At 45.3% G+C, this 21,133-nt stretch overlaps 1 protein-coding gene across 1 annotated transcript in view; it reads left to right on the top strand.

The window, feature by feature from the left end:
* TRMT61A (tRNA methyltransferase 61A) overlaps positions 1-21,133 on the top strand; it is an 85,305-nt gene that overhangs the window by 50,615 nt on the left and 13,557 nt on the right. The window contains exon 4 of the mRNA XM_085582324.1: positions 4,559-4,680. Coding sequence (XP_085438450.1) covers positions 4,559-4,680 — 122 coding nt within the window. The remainder of the gene's footprint in view (positions 1-4,558; positions 4,681-21,133) is intronic.

Below are 21,133 nucleotides of genomic sequence, written 5' to 3' on the forward strand. Positions count from 1 at the left end.
AAGGAGGAGAGAGGAGCAAGGAATTTGGTCAATGTATCCCTTTACCTCCACAAAATCCCCCACTGATACCTGAGATCTGGGGGCATCTGGGTGTGCAGCAGCTGCAGCCCAGGCCCTTGACACCAGGATTTACCCTGCAGCAAGGCACACGGCGTGTCAAACGCAGCCGGTGGTGACAGATGGGACCAGTTGAGCCCAGTTGCAGAAACCCCGGGGCAAGTCCACATGCTTGATTTTACTGCTCAGCAGGGATGGAGAAAATACACACCTCTAAAGCATCACTCGCCCTAGTGGCAGTGAGGTGCTGGCACCAAGTGGAACCCTCAGTTGTGGTGCTCAGGGAGTTACAGCTCTGCTCAGCGGTGGGAGAGGCACCCGAGAATGTTCAGGCTGCTCAGAGGGAGCCACGCTGTAAGAGCTGTGTCCAACAAAATGCTGCTGTCACCAAAACTCTCTCAAACCAGTCAGGACATAAGAATGCCCCCAATGGCATTACATTTGTAGCCACCAAACCTCTCACTTGCTGGCATGGAGCATGTCCATTTGGAATAATAACATGATTTTCACTCTATGATTCTTTTCTCAGCATTTGCCAGGATTAATGTGTAAAGCTCAGGGTGAGTGTGGTAGCTCACAAGTGTGATTTCTGGTAACTTGATCTGCTGTTGAGTGAGTAGTCTGCCTGCAGCTGTGCTGCTGGAGGGCATGCTTTTTACGGTGGATAATGGGTTTTGAAGGTGGCCTCACATCCTATGGAGGTGATGCTGGTCTCATTTCTGGTAGGTGAGCGTGGTAGCTAAAGATCCAGCCTTTCACCTGCTGAAGTCCATCACAGCTTTGCCCTTGTCTTCAGGAGAAGCTGGTAGCAACTTTCAGTTAAAGAAGGAAATGTTAGAGGAATGAAATAAAGTCCTGTTAGAATCCAAGCTGCAGGAGGAAAAGCTGGTATTTTTATAAAGAGGATACAGGGAGCACAGGAAATTTTGGAAATTGCATGGATTTTAGATTAAATGAGCTTAGTGTGCATTTACTCTGAATAAACCATGAAATAGCTTGTCAAAAGTCTACCCTACAGTAGATTGTAAAGTATTACGTGGTAGATTATAAAATGACTAGTGGGAGAATACCTTGATTGGCAGATAAGAAGAGGTGGCTGCTGTAGTGAGATTCACAGAACGAAGCCCCGGGGCACTACTACCTACAAAGAGCAGTTCCACCCACACCACAAAGACATGGCTGCAAGCAAAGGAAAGGGAGATGAGAGTTTCTTACATGGCTGTATAATTGGGACTCTGGGGAAACAGAGATGGAGATGGCTCTGAGAGAGATTTTTTTTTAGCCAGGAAGAAGGCTTTTTTGGTTGACATTCATACTTGGAAAACCTGATGGTGTTGGTGAACTGCCAAACACTCAGAGAACCATTGCATCATTCCATGTTGGTTTGGGAGACACAAGGTTGGATTCTGGAACCAGGCATCTTACGTCAGCAACTCCCAGCAAACGGCAGAAAATTTATCTTTGTAGTGACATCTGTGGCTGAGCTAGGAACTGAAACAGCAGGTACTGAGTAACCGCTCTGCTGGCCTGGAAAAGTCACCAAGGTGGTGCAGTGTAAGGTGTATTTCTGTATTCTTCATCCACTTTTCAGTCTGAAATAGCCAAAACAAAACTTTTTTTTTACCCCTCCCACTTCCATTTGTTTTCTCGATGTGGCTCAATGTTGTCATTAAATTAAATGTATCCAGGCTATCGGAGAATGAATTCATGCAGGGATTAAAATAGGCTAATATTATGCCATTGAAAAATTCCTTAGCTTGATACTGAATGAAAGCTCAGTGCTGACCTGCACAAGTATTTCTGCCCAGGAACAAAAACAGGTCTAAAAGACAGAACTGAGAAGACAGCTGGCAGGATGAAATGAAGAAAGAGAATGTCAGCTGCCTCTCCGGGGACCAGGCCTCTTTGAAATGAGCCCTGCCGGACAAAATAGAAGTCTTGTTGCTGGGCTTTAGCAAAATGTTAGCAAAGGCCAGATCTGGTAAGCCCCAAGGCTGGGGTACCTCAGTGTCTGATTAAAGTGGTAGGAGTGGGTGGAATGTGAATGTCCAACTCAGTATTAATGCTCACTGGTCTCTGCTCCTCAGCACACCCAAGAGAAAATAAATTAGTTTACCCTGGCCCCAGGACTGGGACCCATCAATGCTGAGGGCAATCCCTGGTGTCTCCCTTGTGCCAGCCCCCTGCAAAGGACATGGGGCAAGGAACTGTGCCCAGTGCATCAGGGACATGGACATGGAGACTGAGCATGGGTGTTCTCCCCATAGTGCCAGGATGATCTGTCTCAGGTTTAAATAGGGTTTCCTACTAAGAACCACTCTGTTAGCTGGTGTAGGTAGACTTTACATGAGCTGAGAATGTTATTGAAACACCACCAAACAAGAGAAAGGTTTTTCCTTTATCATACTGGTATGACTGAAATCTCAAAACCAAAAGGGGTTTGAACAGAAGGAAGGATTGTAACCCACCTCTGGCCATAATTATTTCAAGATAGCTGTTCATACAGGGCATGAGTACTTTTTGTCCTGCCATAATTATTTTTGCAAGGTGTTATTTGGGTTTTTTTTAATTGATACATCCTGGAAATGAACTATATAGGAAGTTCTCTGTTATAAGATTCATGCTGCTAGCCATATGGGTCCATACTGTGTCTGCTACATAGGACAGATTAATAATAAACCTGTACTTACTTCTATATGGATAAGAATAAATATTCATCCCACTAGCTGGTAAATCCCATTTCAACTACTGTATATAGTTATATGACTAATTCCCTTACTGCATAAATGGTTCTGGTATAACGACTATATCTATTTTAGACTAGAAGAGTAATTTAATTTATCTACATGAGTAGCTATCCCAATACAGATGTATTTATACCAGCACATCTGCAAGAGAGCAGATCTACCCCACTCAAAAGGAGCTTTGCCATGTTAGCTGTGTGCACAGCTCAGCATGAGGGCACCTTCCAGTCAGCAGGAGCTGGCAGAGAAAATACAGTTCTGTGTTCTGTAACACGTGCTCCTCTGCAAGACCCAGTGAGTCCCTTTCCTCCAACAATACAGGGAGGTGAAAAACAAGTAAAGCCAATGTTGAAAAAAAAAGGAAAACAGATGACCTCTGACATCAAGAGATCTTCAAAGAAATTGTGTCCTTCCTCCTGTGGGGAAAGTAGAATTGTTTACGTCTCTTTTGGTCCAGCAGCAGCGGGTGTAATTAAAGGCATGGCCTGATTTGTTTGACTCATTGACAGCCTGAACAGCCACCTCATGTTTTGTTTGACCACACCAGAAGCCAGCCTGTTTTGCAGGCTGGGGTTTAATGGGTGAGCAGCCCCCATTCTAAGGAGCCTCTCTTCTCCTCTGAGCCACCAGGTTCTTTCAGCATTTGACACTTCCGTAGAGCTTTCCCCCCGTGGGCTTTCCACATTGCTATTTTTGGGAGATTTCAGACTTGCAGCACAACCTTCGCTTGTTCAGCTTCTCTCTGACTGTAATAAAGCCGCCCTGCACCCCTAATCATCTCAGTGTTTGGTATTAAATTATCCATCAGAGCTTCTTTGATAGCAGAGGGAGTTGATTGTACTGTTTTTACAGAGGATAAAAATAGCAGCCATTGCAGGCAAGGGCAGTGGGGAGGGCTGAGGCAAATGGAGACAGCACTTCTGTGACTGAAGTTGGTGCCTTCACCTGCAGACAGCAGGGATTGGTAGTAAAGGATCTAGTTTCTGGAATAGTTTGAAATATAAATAGTGTTGTCTGAATTCATGCTGATGACTTTGATCTGTTACATAGGGAGCAAGACACTGGATGCTGAAGATTACCCTGCAGTACCCTGAAAACTCCCAGTCACCAGCTCAAAACCCCTTCCTGTTTCTACAGCTGGCTCCATCAGACAACCCTGCTTCCCTTTTGAGTGCCAGCGCTGCCCCAGGCGTGCACACCCCAGCCTTTCAGGGGGCACAGTGAGCTCCTGGGCTCTGACATGGGAGAATGCAGCTCCTTGGAATTTCTGCAGCTGTTAAATAAGTGGGGCACCCTCCTGTGATGCTCTGATGAACCCTCAGTCCCTGCCAACCCCCTTCCAGCTGCTCTGCTCCTAATCCAGGCTCTGACATTCCTTCTTCCACCATGCCCATTGGTATCACCAATGCTCTGAGGCAGCTCTCTCTCCAGAACTCGCTGACAAACTCACTGCCTGTAGCCCAGAGGCAGGGTTGACTTGCAGAGGCAGGAGTCATCTGCTGATGGTGTGTCCTGAATCAGGGAGGAGGTGGGATTTGCCTCCTGAGGCAGGGAGGAGGTGGGATTTGCCTCCTTTGGCCCACGCACCCGAGAGCCCACCGTCGCCAGAATGTCGTGTGCCGCTTTCCTGCTCCCTCAATGGGCTGGCCTAGGAGAGCACAGCCATCTGGCAGCTCCCATGTGTGAATGATGCTGCTAAAAAAATGAGGATTTCACATTCAGATCCTGTTTTTTTTTTTTTTTTTTTTTTTTTGCAGAAGTGCCAATCAAGCATGTGCTACTTGGACTGGGAAAATGGTTTAAGAAGTTTGTCAGGATTAATGGAGCTTCATATCAATTAAGTGGAAAGAAAATCAATAGGAGCACATTCCCCTGCAAGGTGAGGCAATTTTGTGTCCATAATTCAGTTTTCCTAGGGCTGAAGGTATAGAAAGACCCCAGTTATCAGGAGCACTTCAGGAGACAGCAGAATAATACAGTGCACCTGAGTGCAGATCAAAGTACACCTTTGGGTAGTGAGTTTATATCTTTCATCTAGAGAAAGGGATGTGCTCTGGTAGCAGGAATAATCAGTTCTTCTTTTCACTAGGATGAGGTACTGGAGACATAAATTTCAGGGATCTGAACCTACATCCTTTGGTACAATAAGAGAAAAAAAAAAAACAAAACAAAAAAAAACCCAACAGGTGAATCCTTTACTATTTCCTATCACTTTTTAGGCCACTGTCAGAAGTCATGCAACCTCTCAGACACACACCTGTCCATCAGGACCTCACAAGGGACATACCATTTATTGATCTGTGATCACCTTTTGGCAGTATTAAGCTTTCATTGACCAATAACTGGATGAATGTTTCTCAGAAATACTGATGCTCTGCTATTTCAGCACTACACATACAGCCAAGGGCAACCCTTTTCCAAAAAGCACTGAGCCCTGTCCATCCCCACCCCACAGGCTTTCTGGGAGCACCTGTGCTCTACTGACTCAAGCAATCCCTGAGAACACATCTCATACTTTCACATGCAAAAAGCTGTGGATACCATTGGAAGTGAGACACAGTACTAAATTCCCAAGGACTTGCTTGGAGTCACAATGCCAAGCCACCAGTGTCAGTGCCTCAGGCCAGCTCCTGAGGCTGTGACTCATGTGAAGGGAGCTCAGTGGTCCTGTGTGGGTGCAAAGGAACACAACTCAGCACATGCAGACATCTGCAGTCTCAGAGGGGACCCAAACAAGGAGGATCTGCCAAGTCCCCCATGCTTCCAACAACTCAGATGTTTCCAGAATGCTGAATGCAGAAGACCCTGGGGTGGGGGGAGTGAGTGGCCACACTTAGGCTGAACTTGGTGCACACCACCAACTCTGAGAATCTGCCTTTGTGTCTGTGTGGCTAACCACAAGTTAAGTATTCAGCCCTTGAAAAGTTTTTTAACTGATGGAGACACTAAGGCACAAAGGAAAAACAGTCTGAGATGATCCTGCTTTGCTAAAACTTACATCTGCAACTTATAAAGCGAATTGCCATGGCAAATTGCGAAATCAGTGAGGCTGAATCATCTCCCCATCCTCTGCACATTTTCACTTTGACATTTGTTGTCCTTCTTCTTCTGTTTAACGAGTGAGTGAAAGATATTTGAAACTCATGTCAGGGCGTCCTAGCAATTGAAAAAATAGTCTAAAGAAAATAAAGGCATTTAAAAACTGTTTAAAGCTTCTCAGTGTAAACAGAGGAAATAGAATGATTTACCTGTGTTATTATGAATTTTATTCTGGTCTGCAGCAAGTCAGAAAGAATAAATCTGAAGATCCAAAGCAATTAATACTCTGCTTTCTCTCTGCCTTTCCTTGCCATCAACTCCATTAAACTTTACTTGGATAAATTAAGCTTTGATACTTCAGCTTTACATATTATGCATAAGAGATATGCATAGATATACAAATATATATAATCTAAATATCTTGATACATACATAAAAATTCAGAGATAAATAATGTATAAATAATTATATAAACAACAGTAATAAATATACAATTAACATATGTAAATTCTGAGGTCTATTATTTAGGAGAAAACTGATTTTTTAAAAAAGATGAGCATTTCATACAGATGAGTTTTATGAAGATAGCAATGTGATGACTGGTCTCTGGGTTACTAACACTCAATTAGCTCTTCTTCCAACCTATTACTCATGTCAGGAAAAATGTGTCTTTCTGAATAATCTTAATTTGAGTGCCATATCACCCAGAACTTCACAAGGTAAATATCAAATTCAAGGAGCAACAGCCACTGGATAAGAGACTCTATTCTCTGTGAGTGTCCCAGTGGTTTGCAGACAATACTTTTGCTTTTTTAAATGGGAATAAATTGTTGCAGATTCAGGAGCAAAGTTATTGCTAATGCAAACTAAGCAGCTCTTCACTGACTTCAATAACTTGCAATAAAATATGGCAGGAACAAATCAGACCTAAATCCAGCCTGGAAAATATGGAACAGTCAACACATTTTTTTGCAAACCTGGTGATTGGGGTGGTTGGAGCAATGGCTTGTTCTGCAGAGAGGAGCTATGACGTGATGCATAGAACTGTAGGCTCAGTTATTTATGAATCCTTGGGAGATTGGTGGGGATCCTTGTCAAAACCCAAGAATGCGTTGAAAGCATGAGAAAGGAGCTCATTATACAGACAAGGAGCTCTGCTTGTTACCCACTGCCAGCAGGATGTCACCTGTGAAATCCTCTGAATGCTTTCCCTGACTCCACGAGGTGATGATCATGGAGCATGACACTGACACAGAGCTAGGGGACTAATGCCACCTATGGACTTACCTGTTCCAGTGTGCAGTGTAGATGCATGCACTGATTCCATGGCTGTGCAGCCCTGCCATGCCTGGCCTGCACGAGTTAGTGAGACACTGAATGACAGTGAGCACAACAGGGGCAGGGGACCCTGGGGACAGAAATGCCATCCCTGTGACAGCTGTCTGTGGCAAGCAAGAGAGCTGCCCAGCCAGGTGTGTCAACTCGAGGGAAACAAAGGTGAACACCAGCAGGAGGGGAGGAGGGATGTTGAGGCATGGTCTGAATGATCTAGCACTGCTATTTAAGTGCAAATTTAAACAGCAGATTTGATATACATGTTTATAGACAGAGTGCATAGCTGGGAACTGCCTGGGTTTGGCTGGTACATCTCTGTATGAGAAGCAGAAGAGGAGCCCAGACAATTATACCTTGAAGGGAGCCTGCCAGCTAAGACTTTAAGTTATGCACTACTCAATTCCAGTCACAACCAGCATCCAGTTGCCTGAAATTCCAGAGGGACATCAAACCCCTCCTGACACATCCTCATCTTGCCCAAAGCTTCAGTGGTTGCCATGTCTTGCACTCCCAGTGACATCTCCTTGTCCAGAAGCACTGCTGCCAAGTGAGGGACAGGAATTGCCAACAGCATACCTGAAACTACCCGTTTTTCCATGAGTGATTTTGTTCCTTATATTCAGAATGCCCTTTTATTTACAAGGAGACGAAGAAAAAGCGTTTGTCCTCCAGCTCAGGGAAATGCTGCAGTCAGGTCATACATCACTGCATAAGAAAGTCAAATAATGATTCCCCTGACAGAGGTACAACACTCTTTGCAGAGATGCTCTACACTTAGTTATTGTGCCCGAGGCATCACACTTTCCCAGGGATAACATATGGCAGCATATTTATCCCAGGACTTGTAGGGCTCCATGTTATTTTTCGTAACTCACAGGTATAAAATTTGTCCTTGTGACCTCGCGACATTTCAAGACAACACAAAATCAATAGAGCACATTGAATCATCAGCCAGCTTAAAAAACTAACCCAGCTACAAGCCATCATTATAACAGCGACAGACGAGCATTACTATTAAACAGTCAGAAGTGTCATTTGTCCCCAGCCTGCTCCACTGCTTTGGTCTTTGGGGTATTTTGGAGCAATTCCTTTCCATCGTGTCATTTAAGCACTAAAGGGGGATCTTTTATACGCTGAGAAAGGGCTGCGGTAGCAGCTGACATGATTTATGTTTAATAAAGGCCCTTTTAGCGCCAGGAAAGAGGGGCCCTGCCAAATCTCAGGCGTCTCTCGAGCCGCTGCTATTGTCCCTGGGGCAGGAGCACTTTTTAGGTCCCCTCTCCATCCCTGGGAACAAAAGGACAGCTGTACGCTTGGCTGGCTCGGGACGGGGCGCTTTGTGTACCCCGCGCACATCATTCACGGCTCGTGAATAAAGATGACCTCTCGCAGGACGGGACGAGGGGAAAAAAGCCTCTTTATTCAGCAGGGCTTGAATTAGCATAAGGACAAGGAAACCGTTCCTTGGAAGTCACAGGATGAGCTAGAGAGACAAACAAGCCAACTACAGGTTCCCTGCGAATGGTGTTCGGGAGCTGGGAAGTGTAAGAGCCGAGGGAAGCCGTCCCCACTCACGCGTGTGCCTGCCCTGGCTGCCCCAACAGCTTTGCCACGGAGCTTGCGGCCCTACAGGAGCACAAATCCAGCAGGCTACGTGGCCATCGTGAGCGGATTTCCACCACCCTGATCCCTCCACATCCCTCGGCTCTGTGAGCAGCAGCAATATTCGCCTTTATTTCCCCTATTGCGGCCGGCGGCTCAGCGGCGAGCGCACAATGACAGACCGGATTCTTTCGCACGCCGCGTTTAGAGGCGATTCAGCGGCTTATCACCATGTAGCCGCTGCAATTAAGAGCCGTGGGAGCAGCGGCAAATGAAGTTCTCCTCCCCCAGCCCCCTCCGCCCCCCATCCCTCCCCCTGCCCATAGGAACAGGCTGTCTCTCGCCACCCACCACAGCAGCACAATCGCAGCCCTTATACTCCGAGCCGAGCTCCGGCGAATACTCTGTGACCCAGTAGCCAGGGGCATGGCAATAAGCACCAGGGTGTCCTCCATCGCTTCAGATTAGTTTTCAGCTGAAGTCCTGCTGTGTCAACTTTAATGGCCCTTAGAAACACGATTTTCTCTCCTGGAAGTCTTAGCAACAGCAGAGTTAGCTTGGATTAAAAATTAGGTAAAGGCAGAAGACAAGGAGTGAAGCAGAGTTTAAAATTAAATTAAATTCCAAAACTGTTTTTAAAGTAGCATTGCCACTTTCTTTTTGGGTTTTCAATGCTCACGGTAGTTGCTGTTTTCCTACAGGTTTCGCCTCTTGAAAATTATCCCATCCCTCTTTTTTCCTTTTCAATTCACCCTTTTTGCTAAAAAAATTTGAATATGTGGCACTGACTGTAGTTGGAGGCTCCAAGTAGAGGAGAAAAACGTGAAAAAATACATATTATTTCAGAATTTTTGATTTTCAAGTCAGTCGCATCACTTCTAGCCCTCTGCAGCCAGTAGCACAATGAACAAACCAGAGTCTTTAAAGTCATTCTTGTGTTCTGTAAAAGTTTCATGACTCTCCAAAGAGTCTGTGGCAGAAGAATACACAAAAACACAAAACAGGGCAAATTAATGAGATAGCATCAGCCTCCTCCAGTGGTCTAGGTTACTTTGGAGTGGAGATAAACATCGGCCAACTCCAGTGTAGGCGACTAAGTGATTTACACAGGTGGGCATTATCCTCCTCACTGTTAGAAGGACCAGAAGCCAAGTGTTTTACCCCTAGGGGTGTGGTTTATCGTTGGAAAACTAAGTAATAGGACATTACCATTTCATGTAAAATATGCACATACATGGGAGGACATGACACATTGAAGATTTCTGACAGTGGGTGGTCAAGAAAAATTGCTGGAATAAAGACATTTCCTACTGTGCATGAGTCCTTGTACTTTAAATGACAGAAAATGAGCCATTTGAAAGATATTAAACCACTTGCTTGTTTCCTCCCACTCTTGCCTTCTTACCCTGCACCTCAAATGAGTCTGGTTTATTTAATTTCATCTCATGGGGAAAACAGCAGCCTGAGTGTGACTGAGGCTAAGCTCAACATCCGCAGCAGGAGCCTCTGATGTACGGGATGGCAACGCACCTGCACCACTCACAGCCACGCTGGAGCCGCAGCAAACAATCAATGAGTCCACAGAGAAACTGAAATCCAATAAAAATTCCTCAATGAGGCTGTGAGTAAACTCAAGTGCATCAAAGGGGATGCACTACAACTGAATGAAGGGACTTCTGAGGAGAGTAGCTGGTGAGAAAAGATTATTGAAAGCGCTTGTTATTGAAGAAAGTCATTAATACAAGGGACTCCTGCCACCCTTGGAGGCACTCTGCCTCTCTGTTTCATTATGGAAATGCTTCCCTCAGGCCCCATCTGCCTGGTTTTCTGCTGCAGATGAAGGTGACCCAGAGGGAATTCCTTGCCACACATCTCCTAGGGCAAAGCCAGCCTTGTTGCAAATCAGGCAGCAGAGCCTGGCGGGTGCTGCCCGAGGAGGCTCTGAAAGCACAAGGCTGCAGAACCACCGCCAGGGAGATCCCCATGTGGCAGGTTGTGCTTCCTCCTCGTGCACTGGACGTCTTGGCAGCAGGCAGGGATTTTGGGAGAGTGACATGACTCATGTAGGGCTTTTTCTGGGAACACGCTCCAACAGGACACAAATTATAGGGTATGCTTGGATTAGGTACTGTCCTGGATGCAGGCAAGACGTGAGAGCTGTATACAAAGGAGATGTCTTACCAGAGGAATCAGGCAAAATCCTGCAGGTCCCCATAAGGGAATATATATATATTTATCTCACATCTTCCATTGCTCTTCTAGAATCATTCACAGATTAACCATGCAGTACAGCCAGGAGTACTAAAGCAATCTTCACAGAAAAAAATGGGGCATAACATGTGAAGTATTTCATTAAAGGCCAACAAGAAGTCGTAAACAGACCTCCTGCCTGTTTTCCAGTATTTATGACAAAAAAAAAAAAAAAAAAAAAAGAGAGAAAACCAAAACCCAAACAAACAGTGGAGTTAGGCTTTGCCAGTTTTAAAGGGAAAAATAAAATAAGGACAGACTTGGCAGTAATAGAAAATTCCCAGGTGAGGCAGAGAGGTGAGACCCTCAGCTATAAGTAAAGCCAGGGCCCACATGACAATCAGATTTCAAATACATAGCAACTTTTAAATATGTAAGTAAATTAGACAATATTAATAATCTCATGGTTTATGTGTGTCATAAATCAGGGAGATGAAAGGTGGGTAACTATATCTAAAGCATTGACTTTATCATGGAGAAACAGGATTTTCTGACAACCTCTAGGTTCAGTTTGGTCAAGCAAGCAGTTGAAGTGAGTTTTTTGCCAAAAGGCTCAGTCTCATAAAAACTGTTGGTAAAATTACACGCCCATGTGACTCAGGCTCTCAGCTTGTTCAGTTTTATTCCACAATAAAAAGAAACACAGATGGGCTCTCACAGCTTAGACCAACAGTGTTTATGGGGGCCTATCACCCTGCAGGTTGTAGTGCCAGCCCAGCAGCTGAGTGACATCTTTGCACTAGTTCTTGGAGCTCCAGATGGGATGGCTGGACATACACAAAGGAGATGCTCAATGGCCATGAGGGACTTTGCCCTAAGCCCTGTGGCTCCTCTGCTGCTACTGTGAGAGGGTGAGAGCCTGGCAGAGGAGACTTGGCATGAGCCAGCAAGTTGCCAGGAGTATTCCCAGCAGAGCTCAGCACCTTTTCCAGAAGGATGTGGGGCAAACATCAGTTCAGGAGAGGTTTGAGGAGATTCCCTCCTCCCTCAGGCATGCTTGCTCCAAACTATGGAACACCACACCCTGTGGAAAGGTTACCCAAGGAAAGGCCATTGCCTCCTCTCCAATGTGCAAATGGTTAGACACATGCAGTAGTTCAATTTTTCGCATATCCACGGAGCTGACCCCCTGTTTTTCTGGCAGTTTTCCATCTTTACTAAGCCCCAGCAGCAGCTGAGGGATGCAGCCTTGTGGGACACACATGGGACTAGGAGGGGGACCAGCAGCATGTGAAGGAGCAGGGCATGGGCTGGAGATTCCACGTCACCAGTGGGACAGGCAGCCTGCCAAAATGGGATTTCAAGTGTTGTTTTCTGCAGCTTGGCTTATAAACCTCAAGACTTATAATCTGTTGCAGGGGGAAAATTGGGGTGCTTTGTGTGTCTCCTGCCAGCTTTGTATGGACTTTCTCCAGCTTCCCGAATTTCTAACCTAGTTCTTGGTTAAAAGCCCTGATTTCAGCATGAGGCCATGAACTCAGTCTGTCTGTGGCATGAGCCACATGAAGAGCAATGGCAGAAACTTGTGTTTCCTGGTGAGATGGCATTTGTGTGCCCCTGGTTGGAGAGAGACATTCAGGAGGCATCTCCCTCACTGCCCTTAGCTGTGGCACATTCAGAGTGGAAACATGGGCACACCCACACACCCAAACCATCCTTTTTGGAGTATGAGTGGTCCTTAAATACCTCATTAAAAACAGACTTATTCAAGCCTGGACACTGGTTTTAAAGTGCTGAATCCTAATCTTTGCTGTAGTATGGCAACTTGATGCAGTGTTTACAAACATTTGAAGGCATAGCATGATAAAAAAATTGCCACCAATCCTCCAGAAAAATGCAGGATTTGTTTCCTACTTCACACACAAACATTTGTGCTGTTCTGTCTTTGAGAGCTGCTGAGTGAGTGCAGTGAAGCAGCCTCTCCAGCCAGCTGAGCCAGGAGCTCTGCCTGCACACAGCTCCTCCAGCCCCATATGGGCACAGAGATAATGTGAGTGGTCAAACTGGGACCCAGCCTGGCTCCCACAGTGGAAAATAATCCTGTAAAAATTCATTTTGTACAGGCTGTTATCTTTCTGAAGGAGGAAAGGTTATATTTATACTATAAAACCCTATAGGAACTTTGGAACTTCTTTTTCCTTGGTGGCTTTTTGGGTTTTTTTTGGCTTAGAAATAGTAAGATACTCTTTTATAGTTCACCCAGGTAGAATTAGTGGCAGATATATGAGGCAAATTTAATGAAAAGCTTCTAAGCTTCTAAATCTATGGAAGACTATGAAAATTTCCCCAAACTGTCCAATCCATCCCATCCTTCTCCCACCTCCACTGCTGCCCTCAGTGTTGCTCAAAGGGCTGCCCAGGCAGAGGGGCAATGGGGAGGATGCCCAGTCCCTCTGCTCCCAGGAGGAAAATCAGCAAAAGAGCATTCTCCCACCCTCCCAGCACTGAAGCAGCTCACAGATGATTGCTGGGAAAGACAGATCCCAAAAACCATCAGACCATCAGCTGGAAAAAGTGCAGATAAATGTAAACATGGTTTCCTTCCCATCCATAGCATTGGTAAGGGGTTTTTCACCACAAATGGATGGGAGGGCATATAAATACATTTACAGCTCAGGGGAATTCACTACATCACCTCTGCTCCTGCAAGCCTCTCTGCAGGCTTCTGCTTTTGGGAGATTATTTATCTCAGGTCCCAAAAAGGGAGGTTGCCTTGCCAAGGTAGGATTTATGTGAGGATGTGGCTGCAGAGAGAGGTCAGCCTGGCATCCTCACCTGAAAAAGGCATTGGGGAGAGTGGGCAACAGGACACCAGCACTAAACAGCATAGCAGGGTTGAAGCAGGCCAATCCAGCATCCACAGGGAGACAGGGGATGCTGGGAGAGCTCAGCTTTCTCAGTCTGGGGCAGTTCCCAGAGCTTCTTTGGTTTCGTGCAGACAAGAACTTGGCCTCTATTTCTCCCCTAAAGCATGTTTCCACTCGTCATCACTTCTGTGTCCATGCTCCATTTGCTTGGACTGATGACATGAGTCCTGTCTGGGCAGTAACCACTCACATTTACTGAGCAGGGCAGGCTCAGATGGGGAGGGGATGAACCCCTGCAGATCTCAGCTGCTCACTGTGCACCTTGGTTCCCTTCCCCAGCCAGACTCAGGAGCTCATCTCTCCATCTGGACATTGCTGGGGGGATTAGTTAGCATACATGACATGGTTACGTGAGATGGCCCAGGGCTGGATTCAGTGGCTGAGGAGATCCCTCTGTTTCTAATGTTTGCACAGACTTTTAAGCCAGGAGCACTAAGCACTGCACATAAATGTGCAGCAAAGTGTGTTTGCTGAGGGCCAGATGCTTACAACAAACAGGGATGCAGCTGGGGACTGCTGCCAATGGATACAATGAGCACTTGAGAGGAAGGGCTTTAGCAGGAATGGCATTACACAGATAGCTTTGATAAATTTCCCCTTACAGGAGGTGCACATGGTGGGATTTGCACCCCAGGCTCCCCCTGCAGCTGTGGTGGCAGCACCCTGGGATGCTGCAGCTCAGTGCACCAGCATTTGGCTTGGTGTTTCACCTCCAGGGCCCTTTCCCAGTCTTCCCACACCCATGCCCATGGCCACCATCTCCATGCCATTGCCATGGGCAATGAACCACGGGGCCCCTCTGAGGGCAGGCAGGAGAAAAGGGGAGGTGACAGGGACAAGAGCGGCAAGAGAAAGGGGTGCCTGGGGGCTGTGGCAGCCTTGCACCTCAGCACCAGCTCTGGTCAGGGATTGCTTCCCATAAAGCATGGGTTACATTAGTCAGACTCAGTGACATTTATTTCTTTTCCTGCCTGAGCTGTGTCTAAGTGCCTGCCCATATGTTGGCTCGCTGGCAGCTCTGGGCACCCGGGGTGTGCTGTGCCTGTGGTCAGATGGAAAATGGCTTCACCCTGTGGGGAGCTGGCTCTGAGCTGCATCCTCAGGTGCTGGCTCTGCTTTCCCATCCCATGTCACCAGCTTTCACCACAAGCCAGCCCTGACTGTGGCAATATGCCCTACCAAGTGTCACTGGGGAACCTACTTCAGCTTCCAGACCTGGCAGTAATCACATATTGGCCTCTTTGGGATGCTTAAAATGAGCAGAGCAGCCTGGCCTATCTTACAGAGTAAGATCTACTGCTGCTCCGAGTCCCAGTCCTGCTCTCACACTTTACTGGGAATTTGCTTTGCTCCTGTGATTGCTTTGTTTCTATTTCCCTGCTGTGCTCCCAGCATCCCTGCCCGAAGATGTAAATATCTGTAAAAAGCAATCCCTGTGCAAGCTCCATCTCCACCGTGTCCCACAGTTCTGAATAATACTGAACATGGGACTGCTTTGTGGTCACTATCCAGCTGTGACTTTAAGGGGCCGAGAGGGATGCCATGCTAAAGGTCTTCCCACTCGCTTCCCAGGAAGAAAGGAAAGAGAAAAGAGAACAACTAGTCCTGATTAAAAGTGCTTTTTTTTTTTTTTTTTTTTTTCCCCAAAAGCGGTCTCTGCATGCAAAGATTTGGTTCAAGGAGCATTAAAATCACTGCTGTCAGTAGAGAAAGAAGGGCTGAAGGGAATCTGGGCCATTGGCATTGTGCGAGGGTTGCTATGGCAATCCTGCAGAAAGGCAGTTTAATAGGCTTTCTTCCCAGGAAACTCAAAACTGCAGCTCGCAGGCTGCAAAGCGGCGTGTGCAGAAATATTTTCATGAATAGCATCTCTGTGGAAAATTTGGTTGGCTGTTTACACCGTCCCTTGGAAAGCAGGGCAGTGAGGAAGGTGGTGGCAGATCACCTAGCGGTGGCTGTGACACGAGGAGGGCACAGGGACGCTGCAGGGAATGCGAATCTCTGCACAGCACGGGCGCTGTGCGATTAAAAACACAGACAAAGGTGATCCCCCGGCACACCGAGGGATGCTTTAGTAAACAGGCAGGACCAACAAGGGGCTGCTTGCCCTGAATTCTCTGTCTCCATTCACTGTTATTCCTAATGCAAAGTTTCGCTGCCTCTCCACTCTCCCCTGTAATATTTATCGTATTAAAAAAATAATGGCATCAGCTAAAATAGTCACGAACGTTAGCTGAACACCCTGCTCTTTTCAGAGGAAGATTCAGAGAATTCCAGTGATTCAGGGCTTACCTGAAAAGCCCTTAACTGTTGTGGATTAAGGAAACATATTTTATCTTAATGGAAGGAAAGAAAGACTGGGGATTAAAACATGAGACTGCAAGAGAGGATATCTCTGGCTCTGGCAGACCTGCATTTCATGACGTCTGGCGAGTCACATAAATCCCTCTGTGCTTCTGTCCCTCCCTACCACCTGTAAGCTGGTAATATTACAAGCAGTTATTTACTTTTCTGGGTACTATAAGATTTCATTATTTTGATCTTCTTGACTGCATGTTATATAATATATAATTTAACATAAAGAAATTACGATCAAATATGTGTGTGTCCAGCTTGCTGGGGAAAATATAAACGGCTCACCAGCCTGGCATATGGCAAGGGAGATTTTCCCTTTTCTTTGGCAGTAAATGCTTTGCACTTCGGAGCAAAGAGAGCTGACTATCTCTTTGCTAAAGCCAGGAAATTCCACGTTATCAGAATGTGTAGCGCACAGCTAACCCACAAGTCTTAAAAGGTCATGAGTTAGATTTAAGCTACTGTACTTTTTGCTGTAGCTCACTTTTCCATTTCATCTGCAATTCCAGTGTGGATCTCTCTCAGGGCATCAATAATGAGTGCATCAGCTGAAAAAAAACCTGCACTTATTATAAAAGACAGATGTGTGGCCAGGAGAAAAAAAATTAAACCAGAATTACATTATATTTTAAAATCAGAAGAAACCATAGAAAAAATTACTTGGGATGAGTCAGGATAGGAAAACAATAGATAATGGTCTGAATGCTTCGTTCCCCACTGAGTTTGCAGCCGTCTGGCAGAATTATGTTATGTAAAGGGATTACTGCCCTTGCAACATTAAGAGGAGAGTCTGAGCTCCTAATTTTTAGATTCAAAGCCAGGCTCATGTAACAAAATGGAAATCAGAAAAGGATGAAGTCTTTGGCATCTGTGACTTTTTTTGTGGGCTCACCACAGTTATAGGGAAGTTTAACAACTAATTACAAAGAAAGGGGAGAAATGGTCTGCAAGACTTTTAATTCTCTCTGTTAACAGAGACAAGTCAGATGTAGGAAACTATATATAAAAGATGTAGAAAACTATAGCAGCCCTCCCTCTGTCACTAGCAGACAGTGATGCCAAAAATGTAACACATTAATTTGTAATTGTTTGGGAAAATTATGTCTAGAGGAGCAAAGCAATGCCTCAAGGTCCCACAACCTGTGAAGATTTCTTGACCTTCTTCTTGAGCTTCAACATTGAACTTCTCTCTTAACTTGATTATGTAACTTAATTAGATTATATATTACTAAAAATTCAGAACTTGGTCTATTCTTTAACCTATGAGGTAATGAAAAGTTGGTATGGAGGCAGAGCTGCAGCTGCTTCATTGTACCCCAGTGTGCAGTGGGAAAACTCCTACAAGCTTGTTATCTCTGTTCTTCCTAGTGAATGACTACAGGACAGTGCCCTCTGTTTATCTTTCAAGCCCTTTCAGGTAGTTAATGCCCAAAAGGTATGGGCTGATTGATTTTTCAGGAGCCAGACAGTCCATTAATAATTTTAGCAAAGTCTTCCTTGGAACCAAATCTGGAGGAGAGATTACAGACCTTCAGGGACCTCGATCAGGTCTCTAAATTGAAAGCTACAGTGAATCCAATTGAAAAAGAAAAAAAAAAAAAAGGTCATTTACATGTGATTATAATTCATCTACATAAAATGAAGTTGTTTCACTGCTATTTTTTGGCAAGCTTAAGCTTCAACAAGTCCTTTTCTTCACACTTTCAAAATTACTTACTTGCATCTCACCTTTGTTTCCCAGAAGCCCTGAATGTCAGAGGATGGATGGATTACCTGGGTTACCTGCTGCGGGGGTGCCTGAAGCCTGCACTGGGACCTTCCCTGAGCCTCCAGGAGGTGCTTGGGGCTGAAACCCCACTGCAATATCTGAATAACCGCGGCTTCCCTGCATTCAGAAAACCTATTCTTACAGCATCTACTAGCACTTATTACACTCATTTTTTTCTCCCTGAAGATTCAACCAAAGTTTATCTAGTGCTGGCTTGTCTGAAGGCATTCAGAAATTGCCATAAAACCTCCTTTGGAGCAGCAGCTAAAGCAGCCGGGTGATTACAATGGATGAGCTCATGCTTTTCCCTGTAACAAGCACGGCTTTGTTCATGGCTCTGGGGATGGGAGCCATGAATGGCAGGGAATACACTAAATATCAGGGTCAGATGACTCAGGAGTAAGGAATTAAATTGTTTTCTGTGGTGAGTAGGTCAGAAAAGTTAAAAAATATGTTTTACAAATACGCTGGGCAGAAGGGGAGAATATTGTGCAAAAACCATTCAGCCCTGCTGTCTCCTACGTGTGAGTAGTATTTGCCATCTGCTACAGAGCCTGATCTCTCTCCCATTGATGCCACTTACAAAATCCTGGCTTCAAGCAGCAGAACAGCGATTTTATAGTCTGCAGTGCTGTTCTGCAGTGCTAACCACGAGTCCTTTCATTTCACCCTTCAATTGCTGTCACTACAATTTTTCCTGTCAAAGCACTAATGTAGAGCCACCACACTAATAATAAACTGCTGCCGGCATAGCAAAGTTGAAAATGCTCTACTACTAAAAATGATCAAGAAACAAACCAGGAAGGCCATTGAAATAATATGTTTTTATCTAGATATGTAACTCTAGGAAAAAAAAAACTCTCAAGTGAAATTATTCCCAAGTGAAGCTTCATGCAGAACAATAGCAGAGACTGCAAATACCGTTAAATGGCTGGAAAGGTTAAGAAAGGATTTCTGGAAAAACCCTGGAGATCATTAATTCAGGTTCCTATTTTGAGATAAGCTTGATGATAGGAGATTAAGACAAAGACAGGCACAAACACAGAACAGATGCCAAGATATGCTGGTTTACTACAGGAGAACAAATTGTGGAATTATTCTATTTTGGCAAAAAAATATTAAGCCACATAATAAATATTTAGATAAAGAAACATTAGGAAAATATATAGTTTCTGTACTTCTCTTCTTGGACTCTTTTGCATTAAAACAATGCAGTAGCTGGATGATTAATTTTGCAGGAATAAAGAAAGGGAGTTAACCTGAAATGAATCACAGCTCGTGAAGTTTATGTCATATTCTTGAATTGAAGGAATTTCCTCCATCCCAGGAACATGGTGAATGACAGCTCTGCTGAACAGCATGCTCAGAGTGCCACCTGATGGCTAAGCCCTGCTTCTTCCTCATCCAGCTGTCTCCAAAATGTAACAGGGCCACCCCTGGGCTCATCACTGTTTCCCTAAGGAACAACAAAAGTATTCTGCTTAATTTGCAAATGCGCTTGGCTCTGGAAGGTGTATCCTCTGTGTTACATTCGACCAGTCTGATAAAATAGGCTTTGATCCACTCTGGATCTTCACTTCAGTGGATTCATTTGGGGCACACACACTGTGGCCCTCAGTGGGGCTCAGTGGGCCAGGGACTGAGCTGAGGTGGGGTCACCCCACATCCAGGGAGGATGGGCATGGGAGATCATTCACAGCTCCAGGTCACCTCCAGACAGGAAGGAGACAGCTCCAAGCTTCAGAGAACCAGGGTCATATGGATTTCAAATGACACCTCAAAATCCACATTTGTGGATTAAATAGAGACACCCTCAGTTAACACTTCATACTGCCTTCTGAGATCCCCCCAGATTTGCAGCTGAGGATGACTTCTGGAAGCCAGGTCAAATCTACTGAGCTGCAACCTGGATCTGATTCCTCTCTGTTGACACTGGAGAGAAAATGTGAGATTCTTGCCTGACCTCTGCCAAGTCAGCAAGAGCAGCCTATTTCTTCCTCCAGCACTCCATACAGAAGTGAGATCTTGTCCTTGAATGCCTGGTGGAAACAGGGCCAAGCTCCCACCTTCCCTTGCACTCATCTGCAGGTTTTGACAGAGGGAAGGAGAGCATTTGCTCTTCCCACTGAGGACAGCAGGCATGAAGTTGCTTTCTGGGGAGGGAATGTCCAGGTCCTCTTCCAGAGGGAGGCACAATTCCAACTGATTTCTACTAAAAAATTATCTCATTCTGCTTGATATCCAGTTTTAATGTAGAGTGATTCCACTTTGCCACCTGCATGGGCCAGCACCTGTCAAGTCATAGTGCATAGGTTTGACTTTGTACCTGAACAGCTGCAGAGGCTGTGGCCAGAATACAAAATAAGAATGACTGAAATATTGTTTTGTGCTCGTACATATCTCTGGTTCTCAGGAGAAACTGCAGGCAAAGCTTACACACAGTAAGCCATGGTTTTATCTTTCCCAGAAAGAAGTAAGAAAGAAGCACATAATTGTTTTTTAAATAACTATATTTAGTCTTTAAAATAGTGTCTGTCACTTGTCTCCTAGGGCATGATCAGATAAGATTTCAAAATAAGCATTCATTATGCTACTTTTTGCAGGAAACCCACCTCAAGGACAATCTTACTTTATTTTAATCCTTGGGGGTTAAAACACAAATCCCTCTAAAATCTCACACTCTCTACAGAAAAACAGAAGAGGCAGCAGTCTTTATAAAAGATGAAGATATCGATCCAAGCTGATTTATAACAAAACAATATTTCACTATGACAATAGTGGGGCACTAGAGCAGAGGAATGGAAACAGGTAGACTTTTCATCCCTGGAGAAAACTCATTTGGAGAACGCCTTGAGCACCTCAATCTGAGTTCAGTCAGGCCTGGTTTGGGCAGGAGGTTGGGGGAAATGGCCTCCAGGGCACTTGGATCATTCCCTGTTTCTATGATCTGGACAAGGAGACACCCTCTCACTCTGAGCAGCAGCCCATGAATTTAGCATTGTCTCTCTCTCCATGGGAAGGCTGCAGCCACTGAGTTGCTGATTCACCCAGCAGTCATGTCAGGCCAAGTCCTGCAGCATCATCCTTTGGGCAGCTCCTCTGGCTGAGGCTGACCA

Source organism: Lonchura striata, chromosome 5 (genome assembly GCF_050655825.1).
Source record: "Lonchura striata isolate lonStrDom1 chromosome 5, ASM5065582v1, whole genome shotgun sequence".
Lineage (NCBI taxonomy): Eukaryota > Metazoa > Chordata > Aves > Passeriformes > Estrildidae > Lonchura > Lonchura striata.